This window comes from Melanostigma gelatinosum (genome assembly GCF_949748355.1).
Source record: "Melanostigma gelatinosum genome assembly, chromosome: 8".
Lineage (NCBI taxonomy): Eukaryota > Metazoa > Chordata > Actinopteri > Perciformes > Zoarcidae > Melanostigma > Melanostigma gelatinosum.
Window position 1 is genome coordinate 6,402,231 of NC_136641.1, and position 13,280 is coordinate 6,415,510.

Consider the following 13,280-nt stretch of genomic DNA (forward strand, 5'->3'; position numbering starts at 1 on the left):
TATCCGCTGGTTTTTTGGGGATATTCTCATGTAACAGGGTCGCAAAATACCACCATCAATGCTGTCAACACATCCGGGACCGTAGTTTTGTCCTTCACAATAAGATATCACGCTTCAACAACTCCAAATGATGCAATAAAAGCGCCTTAATTTCCGTTTGAGCGTATACCACCACCTGCTGGATGTTTTGTTAAACTCTTCTCATGTCAATCCCTGGCAAAACACCAGCTGATGTATGGAGTTTAACAATTATGTACACATATTGTATGTAACAATTATTATCATAACACACAGTGCAGAGTAAGAGTTATATTACAGTTATATTATTTTTATCATTATTAATATAGTTGTGTTATGTGTTCAAACTAACAGAGGCAGAGCTGCACTATGTTTGATATTATTGTTAAAATATTAAAACAGCCTCTTCTGTGTTGGTGACTTGGTGACACGTGTAGTGCGGTCATCATTTTTTTCTAATTTAATCTTTGATTATTCTTCAATGTAATCCAGAAATATTTCATGTTATGAGAAATCCTTACAGTTTGAATTTTTCCCTCTCAGCTTCTGTGAACGACATCATGGCACTTCCTCCACCAGTGGGCTACAGTATCCTCCCCTACTCCTCTGACAACGGAGCAGGTGTAGTATGTGTTGTATTTGTAGTATGTGTAGTATGTATTTATGTGCATTCCCTCCTTTTTGGTGTGGAACGTCCTGAAGAGGCTCCGCCCCTGGTCCCCCAGAGGTCAGAAGAGTCCACCAAGAGGCGCAGGGAAGAGGAGCGCATGGAGCAGGTAAGTGTGAAGAGGCAGAGGACCGGTGACGTTTTGGTCCCAGCTAAGGAGGAGGAAGAGGACATCGAGGTCAACGACATGGAGGACGAGGACATGGAGGTTGACGACATGGAGGACCAGGACATGGAGGTCGACGACATGGAGGTCGACGACATGGAGGACGAGGACATGGAGGTCGACGACATGGAGGACGAGGACATGGAGGTCGACGACACTGGCCATCCGCGCTCCCCAACGTCCTGAAGAGGCTCCGCCCCTGGTCCCCCAGAGGTCAGACTCGGACTGATAAAACACCAGACGGCCTTCCCTCGCGTCTGGCGGGGTTGACGATAGGTAGCATCCTGCAGCAGAGCTTTTAAGTATCGCTTCTTTATACATCAAGATTGCGCTGCGGACGGCTGCCTCGACGTGTTGGTGCGCATTGTTTTGTTTTTAATTCAGTTTTATGCTGCGATACCCAGAGCTCTTTCACCAGAGATGAGTTCATAAACATCAGGGGAACAACTCCAGCGGACTTACTTCCAACTTTTCAGTTAACTTCTGTGGAATTACTGGACGTCACCGTACCCGCTGGGTCTCTGACTCTCTGGGGTGCTGAGAGTGGTTCAGTGGTCTGTGGTGGGTCTGGGTCTTCCTGGGATGATGGTTGGATGACGTCCACTCAGCAGCACGAGTGAGCCAATAGCACAGAGGAGTCCTGCCCTGTGAGACACAAACACAAGAGATGAATACTTTGAACTCAACTATACGACCTTTACATTGTTGTGTTGAATCTGGCCTCCAATGATGGAATCTTATTACTGATACTTCTGTAGTCTTAGTGAGGGATTACTTACTCAGCCCACTGAAAGAAAGGTGACTGCCGCTCTTACTACTTGCTCTGACTGAAATACTGCGCTCTGACTACTTCCATCTACAACACTTCCATCTACAACACTTCCAACACTTCCATCTACTTCCATCAACACTTCTACTTCCATCAACACTTCTACTTCCATCAACAACACTTCCAACATCAACACTTCTACTTCCATCAACAACACTTCCAACATCAACACTTCCATCAACAACACTTCCATCTACAACACTTCCAACACTTCCATCTACTTCCATCAACACTTCTACTTCCATCAACAACACTTCCAACATCAACACTTCTACTTCCATCAACAACACTTCTACACTACACTTACTTCTCACTTGTTTATAGTCCTGTTATCTGTTCGTTTGTGCACTTTATTTTATATTTTTCTGTAAATCTTAATATGTTTCTACTCTGCACTGTGTTGATTGTATGCACCTCCCCTCATGTCAAATTCCTTGTATGTTCACCATGGCAATAAACTGTTCTGACTGTGATTCAGATTTTCCTTTTGAGTAATAATTTATGCTAGATGCAGAAACCAGAGTAAGTATCAGTGACTGGTTGTTATTCTGTTGTGTATTTTCCATCATTGGAGGCCAGATTCAACACAACAATGTAAAGGTCGTATAGTTGAGTTCAAAGTATTCATCTCTTGTGTTTGTGTCTCACGGGGCAGGACTCCTCTGTGCTATTGGCTCACTCGTGCTGCTGAGTGGACGTCATCCAACCATCATCCCAGGAAGACCCAGACCCACCACAGACCACTGAACCACTCTCAGCACCCCAGAGAGTCAGAGACCCAGCAGGTACGGTGACGTACCCGCTGGGTCCCCGCTGGGTATTAGAAACAATGTCAAAATATTTCTGATAATCTGACTATGTATGACAATTAATATACAATAAATATTGTGAAATTATAATTGAATGTCTTTGATTTTCATTTGACTCAGGCATTACTGTTAGTACTGTTACGTATTGATAATCATAATATTACATGTTGATATAACTAAAATGGGGAAAGCTTTAGATTATGGCCCCAACGTGCAGCATAATTCTTCCCAATTTAATTCAAACTAAATCATAAATAATTGAAATCTTTACTGATTGTTAACCAGTGCAGAACGTAATGATACATACATGTAGGTGCAAGGGAACAAGATCTGACATTAATGAATAATAAATGAATGAATTATTATAATTTTTTATAACACTGCTGTAGTTTATTTCAAAATGATCATATAGAACTTACCAACACTGGCGAGGCACAGATGATAACAAAATAAGGAACGACATAGAAAATAACTTCAAGGTACATTTGTGTTTTTACTTTGCAACAAACCAAGGTAGAGGAAGAAGAGTACTGTCAGGTACATACTGTTGGCCTAAATAGGTTGTTGTATTGACTGGGAAAGGACTGTATATTTTTACTGTGGTTCATTAAAAGGTGTGGCCACCAGGGGGCATCGATCAGAATGCACTCCAGACAAGATGTTCCTTTTGAGAGGTTTATTGACAATAGTCAAACAAGCAATTGTGTGTGCTCACCATTGCGCAGCAACACCTTACTCACTTTGAGTAGGACTTGGCTGCACCCGGACCGTCTGTCCAAGTACAGTACGTCATTGGTTGTGCTGACAAGGCAGGACGTATTCTCAGCTGCAGGTTTTATATTCACATCGTGCAGAACTTGCAGATGCTTCCCCTTACACTTCTGACACGTAAACTTCAGGCGGCACTGTGCAGCCTGGTGCGAGCGGCCGCATCTCCAGCATCTTTTGTTGATCTTGATCCAGGCTGTTTTTTGTTCCACTGTCAGCTGTGCAAAGCTTACACACTGGTCGAGAAAGTGCTGCGTGTTTAAGCAGTAGTGGCAGTATGCTGGTGCTCCTGCCACTCTTGCTCCTGTCGCGGTAATTCTCTGGCCGTGGTCCTGATTTGTTCTTATCCTCTCTGTACAGTGAATCGTACACAGTCTCTTGAATCTTCAGCTCATAGTCGAGCCAGTCTGAAAAGTGGAAGAGGTTGGGGATGGTAACACGCATGGGGTACAGGAACCTCTTGAACTCAGCCCGCATATCCTGAGGCAGCTTGGACAACAGCCGTGTCACATGTGACCCACAGTGAAGCTCAGTATGTCCACTGTCCCCAAGCTGATCTCACATACCAACTAGTGCTCTCAATCGCAGTGCAAACTGCTTGAACCCACAGGTGTCTCCACGTGCGATGTTCGGGGCATCCATCAGGTCAGCGATTTTTCTGAGAGCTAACTGGTGCGGCTGGCCATAGTTTTCAATGAGGCTAGCCATCGTGTCAGTGTAGGGCTGCAACGAGTTGTTGTAGGAGTCCGCTATGAGCAGTGCCTCCTCATACTTCAGGTGGTCCACCAGGATCTGATATTTAAAGCGCTCTGTAGCATCCTCAGGCAGCAGGTTCTCCAGGGCAACCTTAAGCCGAGCAAACTCCCTAGGATCTCCTTCAGTGAATACAGGGATTCTGGGCGTAGGACCGCGGTACACAGTCTCCTTGTGGTGGGAGGGTAACGGCTTGCTGGGCAGTGACTCCCTCCTTGGTGGGGTATAAGGTTGACAATACTCTGGTGTAGGGCTGGGCGATAAATCGATTTAATCGATTAATTCGAATGTGTGCTTTAAGGCGATGTGTTTTATTGAAAATCGAGAAAATCGCCCCCACCCCTTTTTCCCGTAGTAGAGTGCGCGCGCATTGTTTACAAACTAAAACAATGGCGGCCAGCAGCTTCACTGCTGCCGCCGCCACCTCACAAAAACAACCCAGCATTTTGGAGACATTCACCAACTGTACTCCGCATGAGAAGAAGAGTGCCCGGTGGAAAGCCATCACGGATGCAGTCGCGATGTATATCGCAAAAGATATGGTGCCCATATACACCGTGGAAAAGCCGGGGTTTATTCACCGTCTCAAAGCTTTGGACCCCAGGTACGTGCTACCAAGCCGTAAACATTTTTCTGACGTTGCCTTGCCTCGGCTGTACAATAGTACACGCCAAAGGATCTCTGCGGAGCTGGAGGGGATGTCATTCTACTCCGCAACAACTGACCTGTGGTCCAGCAGGTTGACCCAGACACCGATCCACTTGACTGGTGGAAGCGTCACCAACTTAACTTTCCAAGGCTAAGTACTTTAGCAAAGAAATACCTCTCTGTGCCAGCTACAAGTGCCCCCTCTGAGAGGCTTTTCAGTGTGTGGGGGGGGCATTGTTACATGCCACCGTGCATGCCTGAAGCCAGAGGTAGTAGACAGGCTTGTCTTCCTGGCAAAAAATATTTAGAAAAAACATGCACTACTGTTTAATACTGTTGGTTATGTTGTGAATGCACTTGATTTTGTTTACATGCACTTATTTACTGTGCAAAATATGTTATGTTGATGTTAGATCAGATGTTGCACTTTTGAAAATGTGAATGTTAAAGGGTCATATACATTTTATTTCATGCTGTGTTTGTATCAGTGTATTCAGTTAGAAAAGCTTACTGTAAAAAGTTACATTTGCACAGTTGTTTACAATGGAAGGCTACTATTTAATGCCATTTAATGTTATGTTTAATTTAATTTTATATTTAAATGATTCAGGCAAACAAAAGAGTGACCAAATACTTTTTGTATACTACAGGCACCTTTCTACAATGTTCAGGTTTTGTTTGCACTTTATTTTTATCAACCTACTTGGGAAAATCATCACAAAATAAAAGAAAAAATTGTTTTCAACAGCTTCTGTCATCTGCAAAAAATTTTGGGGGAAAAAAATCGATTTAAATCGTGAATCGGATTTTTTGTAAAAAAATCGGAGATTTTTTTTTTAGGCCATATCGCCCAGCCCTACTCTGGTGTATGCATCCGGGAAACAGGATAAACTGGCTCTGGGCCACAGAAAGACTGCACCTGACGTCTCGTCCACATGTCTCTCAGCGGCATTGTGAGCCCTGCCACAAGGTCCTGTGGTGGTGGTTGTGGCTGGTAAACAACATCTTCTGTTACAGGGGGTGGTGGCGGTGGCCAGTCATCATTATCCACTGGAGGCAGAGTGTGACTGCTAGCTTGCACAGGTGAGGGGAATGAGAGAGGGCGGTACGTGTTATCAGCCTGCACGACGTGCTGCTGAGGGGGCTCAGACGTCTGTGAAAGAGAGAGGGCTCTCTGTGGCGGCAGTGGTGGGTCTGGGAGTCGCCTGTGTATGTCCGACATCTGTTGCTGCAACCTGTGATTGTCTTCGATCAGCCTGTGGAGGGCTTCAAGGATCTCTGGCGCAGTTTCTGCTGCAGGCCTCCATCGATGAGAGGCAGGCGTACTCTGGAAAAGTGTGTCTGTATACTAAAGCTGGAAGTGATATTGAGCTGCCGCTCCCTGCGCAGCACTCCAGTCCTCATCTAGCCCGGGGAGATGTGAGAGGCGTCATCCTGGCGTTTCTCTCCGGGAAATTCTCTGCGCTGTAGTAAGGCCGCTGCTGTGCTGGCATGGAGACAGCGTAATCTTCCATCCAGGCTGGTGGCCGTGTCTCTCGGTGGGGACGGGCGTCTGCAGGACGTGAAGTCCTTGGTTGATATGGAAACATCTTTACTCAATCCCACGGTGACCACTCTCATCCGGCTCGAAGGACCATTTGTTATATTGACTGGGAAAGGACTGTATATTTTTACTGTGGGTCATTAAAAGTTGTGGCCACCAGGGGGCATCGATCAGAATGCACTCCAGACAAGATGTTCCCTTTGAGAGGTTTATTGACAACAGTCAAACAAGCAATTGTGTGTGGTTCTGAAACAGACATACATGAAATAATAATGAGTAAATACCTCTATTCAACATTGGTTTCTAATTAGGACATACAGGGACAGAATACAGGCCGTGATAAACAGGTCCGGGACTCCTACAGCCACCAATTAGCAAACAAGGAACGAGCTACTAACTATCAGAATAGCTTGCCGTGCAAATGACACAATATAACACTTATAACTACATTAGACGAACACCAAACTTTACATCTACTTACTGGTTGTTTGCACGCACACAGTCTTGAGAGTCAAACTCCGAACAGCAACATAAACTAATCTATTTACAGACACGGCCGTCATTTCGCGCCGCCTGGCTCGTTCAAGCCTTTTCACTTCCTTCACGCTGTTAATATTAGTCCGCGAGCAGCTGACTGCCGTCCTCTTCCGCAAGGGGCGTAGTGCGGTTCCTGCTCGGCTGCTTCTCCGAAACCCATCTGAGGTCGTCCTTCGTCACAAGGTCATTGAAAAATTTGAGTCATTGCACAATATCAAAATGAAATTATGATATGACGAGGTTATCTTGTCATATCACAGTTACTGATAGGTCTCTCGTTCAAATGTTTAAGCAGCCAAAAGAACACATTCCCCATTGCTCAAATTCTGAGAGAGCTCAGTGACAAAAGTGAACCTGCAAGTTCAACGTCAATCATTCTGCTGTCCTCGATGGAGCAATAACGGGGTTTCAGATGGCTCGCCTAGGACCCAAATAAAAAGATGGCCATAACATTTTCAGTCAAATTAAACATTCCTAATGAGGTTGTGGTGACTAGTCTTCAATGGGTTCCAATGAAATGATCTGCTCATATATTTCTTTACTTCAAGGTGTTTTGGCCTCTGGGTGTGCACCATGTCAATGACTGAATCAATCAACCCATCAATCAATTCAATCAACCCATCAATTAATTATCTGCGCAATCCCTTGTAATGTAATTTGTCACGGCTCATCATAAATTCAGGAGGAAGAGCAAAGGGAAGTCAAAGGAACACTGTTGTGCTGTCAGGAACACAAATCAATCAAAGCATAGTTGTCAATATCTAAATGGCAATAACAGCATGTGTTGAGGCAATGACAAAGACAAAACTGCAAACAATGGAGAGATGATCAATACGTGGAATTGGAATCTACAGTACAATTGTTGTCATGTTTTCAAATGGGTACGTGTGTTGTTGGTCAAAGTGTCTCATAACAGAACGATCTATTGAACACAGAGCCAAACTGGCTACGATTGTAGATTTTAATGAGGTTATGCTTGCTGTAATTTACCACACAGCATTTTGTCACATCATGTGCTTTACTTTGTTGCACACTGACTTGGGTTTATTTTATCTCACATGCGTGTTGTAGTGCAGAGTTGTGGAAACCAGCATCTCCTCTTTTAGTGGATTTGTTGGTCAACTCCCAAAGCACCAACATAAAAGCTCATTTGTGTTGCATTCTTTTACGAAACACTGATCAGTTCAATGGTTTAGTGAAGGTCTATGGATGTGTGTTCCAATAGCCATACCTCCATTCTATTCATATGCCAGAAAAATATCTAGTATATCCTAATACATAGCATATCAAATGCAGTTTGCCACAAATACCAGGATGTACTGCGTCTGGTCGCATTTTGCAGCACGCAAACAACTGGTGATGTCTTCGATGCCATATTTAATTCTGAGGAGAAAACACTGACTGGACAGATTGTTTTGTGTCTCCAATTCTGTGGTCCAGTGGGTCTAACTTCAAAGGAGTCAGATCCAAATATCGAATCCAGCTTCAAGTCTTTGACCCAACCACTGCTTCAGCTGCTCTCTGGTGGACTAGTACATACTGTGTAACCACTTTACTCAAGAAAGGTATTTTCATGGGAGTTCTGTAATAGTTATTCAATCTAAGTGACACACAATGTAACTAGTAATTATGAACTGTTGTTGAGAGGCAAGTAAAGGTTCTGAGTTTCAGGTGATATGTCTCGGCTTCAGGGCTGGTGTTAACATTGAAAATGGGGTCAAGGAGAGTGACATTTTCTTAAAGACATTGACAAACCTACGCTCCGTCTCTTTCTGGGCAGGCTGAAATGGGGGAAACACACACTGCAATGAAGTAGAAGATGTAGGTCTAAGAGTATTATTGTAAGTTTATCCTAAAACAGGCAAAAGCCATTGCTGGTTTCATTGATAAAAACCTCCATATTTCTTGGCTTTTAGCGATACATAAATTCCACTCCCCATTTAAAATTGCTCTCCAGGCTCAATAAAAGATATGATGAGAGTTCTGAGAGACGCCAGGTGATTGGTTGATGACCTTGATTGCTGATTGACAGCACCTGTGAGGAGGCTGTGTGTTGAGTCTGGTGGTGTATAAAACAGCATCTTGACTGTTGCTCTAGACTGACCTGCTCTCTTATTCAACACAGCAGCGATCTGTAAAGTTGCAGCTGACATCTGTATCCAGAATGGGTGAGTTATCGCTAGTGATGGTGAGATGAAGCCTCATGAGGCATCGCAACACTTCAGCCAATTGGTTCGAGAAAGGGTTCATTACTCGAAGCTTCATGTGCACACGATACCACCTACTGGCCAAGTGTATAATCACAGGCAGCTGTATCTGAACCACATAATGTGATGCATTGGATTTTTGTGTCTGTTATGGCTGTTGGGAATGACTGAATTACAAAAATGTATGACCAAATCATTTCTGTACATAAATGACATATGTGCATAATAAAATATTTTTTTAATGTATTCTGTGTGTGTACATTTTCCCAAAATGGGAGTATCATATGATATGGCAGGTTGTGTAATGATGTTATTATGTCACTTTAGGAAAATGGCATGGGCTTAAGCAGGCAGAGGACAGTGAAAGTGCTTGTGGAACTAGGAAGAGGGGACTGAATATGCTTGTGGAACTTGGACAGTGATGTACAGGACACGGGACATTTTATTCATTTTTATTCAGAAATAACAGTTTCTCAACAGTGTTTGGTTTTAAACGATTCCTTTTTTTTGACACAACCTCTCCGGCCTTTGAAAACACCCTTTCACAGGGTACAGAAGATGCTGGCGTGCACAAAAACGCAAGAGCAAGTCTATATAAATTTGCATACAGGAATTTTTGCCTCTCCCAGTACTCCAGAGGCTTTTCCAGCCTGCTTATATTTGGCTCGGAAAGGTAGCGCTGGACCTCCACAGTGGCATTTGCTGTTACATTTTGAGTCTTCCGTGCCTCCATGACGCTGGTGTCTAAACGATGCCACAGTTTGCTACCTAAGCGGAAACTACAGATCACGTTACTAAGTGTTCTCATCGGAATAATCAATCTCAAAATGTAAAATAATAGATTACCTCCTGTGACATCATGAGAGGTGGAAGCCTGGGGGATTTCCTCTCTGCTTTGTTTTGACCGTATGGCACACTCGGAGGTCAGTCGTTTTATTGCTTCGGTGGCTTTTGTTTGGCTGAAAAATCCTATTACTTTAAATCGGGATCCAGTTTGGACACAAACGCCCTGAATCCAACATCATCCACAATACTGAAGGGCTGTGTGTTCTTCACTATCATGGAGACGAGGGCTTCATCCAGCTCTTGTTTTCTGGTGGCTGGTTAAAAGAGAATAAATACAGTGTCTGTTACCTGCCTTTATTTGCACAATAAACAAAAGTGAACAGGGAAAAATTGTGATGGTGCATTTGTAATATTGTAATGACTTACAATGGCTAGGTGAAGCTCCAGTTTCCTCCTTATTCTCATGCAAGGCACGGTGATGCCTTAGCATGGATGAGGTGTTGTTATTGTACCCCAACTCCTTGGAGCACAATAAACACCTCACCTTTGAATAAAATAAGAAACTGTGAAAAATACAGTTCTTGATAAGCAAACCTAATGTGTCTGAAATAGAGTTAGATTTAGCTTACCTTATTAGGAGTTATCAAATCAAAGTGTTCCCACACAGGGGAAATCCTCCTCTTCCGAGCTGGCTTCATCTTATCACCTATCCTTCTCTCCAAACTATCTCTCTCTAAACTCTCCAAACTATATAAACGCCATCCAAACTATCCAAACTCACAACTCTCCACCAACAACCCACATTTTGAATGGAGCCTGAGGGGTTTATATTGCTGTCAAACCTCTCGGCAAAATCTGAACCACTTCCCGAAGCAGTCACGTGGTACAGCCGGGCAGCGAGGCTTCGGACGTCATCATTTGTGGCTCCTCCCCTAAATGAAGCAAGCCTCGATACGCGCTTCGAGGAAACGCCCCCTCCATTACTCGACACACGCTTCGAAGCGTCGGCACATCTCGTAACATCACTAGTTATCGCCTATCTTGTATTTGCTGAGGGATTTATGTGTCATGTTCTGAGTAATGTTTCATGTCATGAACTGTAATGTTTCATTTGTGAGATTTCTGCCCTGATGTGTGCTCAGTTCCAATCTTTAATCCTTGGTTTAGCCGCAAAGAAAGTGTTGATCGTGTATGCCCACCAGAGCACTGGCTCATTCAACGCTGCAGCCAAAGATGCTGCTGTGGAAGTTTTAGCAGGTCAGGGCTGCAAAGTGGCAGTATCGGACCTGTACGCCATGAAGTTTAAAGCCACTGCTACCGCTAAGAACATCACCGGTATGTCAATGTCTCCCTGGCATTAGAAGAAGTTTAGCTTTTTATTGAACTTCAAAATGAAATGAAATAATTTGTCTTGGCAGGAGAAGTCAAGAATGCTGATCACTTCCGTTATGCAGAGGAGACCAAACTGGCATGGGAGGAAGGAAAACTGTGTGTGACTTCACTGAGGAACAACGCAAACTCACTGAGGCGGACCTCATCATCTTTCAGGTAGAGGCTTGGTGACAGTAATGCTTGTTCGCTAAGCTTCTCTTAGCTCAACGCTAACACTTTGCCTTACTTCTCAGTTCCCCATGTACTGGTTCACTGTTCCTGCCATCATGAAGGGCTGGATCGACCGGGTGCTCACACTGGGTTATGCCTACTCTGAAGAAAAGAGATACAGCCAGGGAATCTTCAAGGTAAAGGCTCAAATAAACTAGTTTGCATTACTAGTCTGAAACTGTTGCAGCTATTTTTCTAACTTTTTTTTTCTGCACAGGACAAGAAAGCAATGCTGTCCTTCACCACTGGGTCTCATGAGTCCATGTTTAGTGCAGATGGTATTAATGGAGACACGAATGTCACACTGTGGCCACTACAGGTACTGAATCAGAATATTGCTTCAACTCTGCATTAAAGATCCAGAGTGTAGGATTTGGGAGTTTAATGGCATAGAATATATCTTAAGCCTGATGTTTTATCACTCTATAATAACTTAAAACCAAATTGTTTTGGGGAGTGTAGAATGAGAACTTCATATCTAAGGAGGGAGTTGGGCCTTAGAGTTTGCTTTGTTTCTACTGTAGCCCAGAAGGGACAAATCTAACACAGGGTCTACAGCTTTCAATCTGTAACCCCCAATTGGACGACGCTCGTACACAGTTTCTCTCTCTATCCAGAATGGCATCCTGCACTACTGTGGCTTCCAGGTTATGGCCCCTCAGCTCTTCTGGGCTCCGTCTCACATTCCCTCTGAGGAGCGCAGCACCATGCTGGAGGGCTGGCGTACCCGACTGCAAGGTGTCCTGGGCGAAAAACCACTTTCCTTCACTCCCATGGACTGCTTTGATGGGGAGAAGGTTTTCCAGCTGAAGCCTGAGGTCCATGAGAGAAATGCCACCAAGGAGTATGGACGGTTGGGACCCACCTGGGAAAGGCACTACCACCCAACAACCAGATGAAGGCTGGGGTCTGAAGACATTGGGGCTTCTGTATTTCCTTGCATGACAGAAAAATAAAGGCTGACTTGAATTATATTGACTTCTATTACATGAGTTTTTGATGCATATACAATGTCATGGTTCAAATATGAAGGGCAGATTTCTTGTACAGTGTTCTTTGCACATAAAAGTGGCAGCGTCAAGAAATAATGTAAAGGACTCGTGAGTGCCACTTTTTCTGTCTTGCAAAGGTTCACTTTAAAAATCTGCTTTTTGTCATTAGGATTTCTGATGAAAGCAGATTTCTGTTGTCAAGAAGAGTTGACCCCTCAGAGCTGCCTCGGTAACATGTGAGCACATTCAAGAGAGAATCAGGATATAATAACACAAAGCATATACTCAGATTAAAGTGTAATCAAAAGATAAAGTGTATGAATTATATGACAAAATGTTTAATCAATAAGTAACGAATGTTTAAAATGCATAGAGTGATTTAACTATTGTAATAAGTGATTAACAAATGTTCTGTGTGACTGGAGCTGAGATAGGAATGTATTAGTCAGAATGAGTCAGAATGACATTGCAAAATCAGTGGCAGATGTTATGGGTGGGGTTAAGAGGAGAGTGTTGCAACATATTGCAAGAGATGAATCAGAGGCAGGAAGCCTGGACTTATATGGACTTGTTCAAAAACCCAACGACCTCTCCAGAGGGAGGGGGAGATGAGCTCATGTATTGAACAAGGGGGGCTGATTAAGCCCGAATGAGGAATATAAGGAGACGTTTGCATGCAGCAAGCTGGGATTTCTACACGAGCGCCGTCCAAGTGCGCTGCGGAGGAGATACGGACGATCGCAACTGATGTATTGAGGACTTCGTCTCTGTTCACGGAAAGAAAGACCGCTGTTCGTGGACAATAAGATTTAAAGACGGAGGTTTTCCTCTCCCCACTGCTCGACTCTTAACATCTGGACAACGGCGAAGACGCAGCAGCCCGAGAAAGACTTTGTACTGAGTTTTGAGGAACTGTTGAACGGGCTCCGTTGCAGAGCGGGAGGACCGAGGGTCT

The 13,280-nt window shown here is 44.0% G+C and overlaps 1 protein-coding gene across 1 annotated transcript; it reads left to right on the top strand.

The window, feature by feature from the left end:
- Positions 1–8,902: 8,902 nt before the first annotated feature.
- LOC306780628 (ribosyldihydronicotinamide dehydrogenase [quinone]-like) lies at positions 8,903–12,246 on the top strand (the record flags this gene model as incomplete). Its single annotated transcript, XM_079273063.1, is given in 8 exon segments — positions 8,903–8,906; positions 10,899–11,066; positions 11,150–11,218; positions 11,221–11,279; positions 11,357–11,470; positions 11,551–11,652; positions 11,951–12,182; positions 12,185–12,246. Coding segments are annotated over 8 exon segments (810 nt in total).
- Between the last annotated feature and the right edge of the window lie 1,034 nt (positions 12,247–13,280).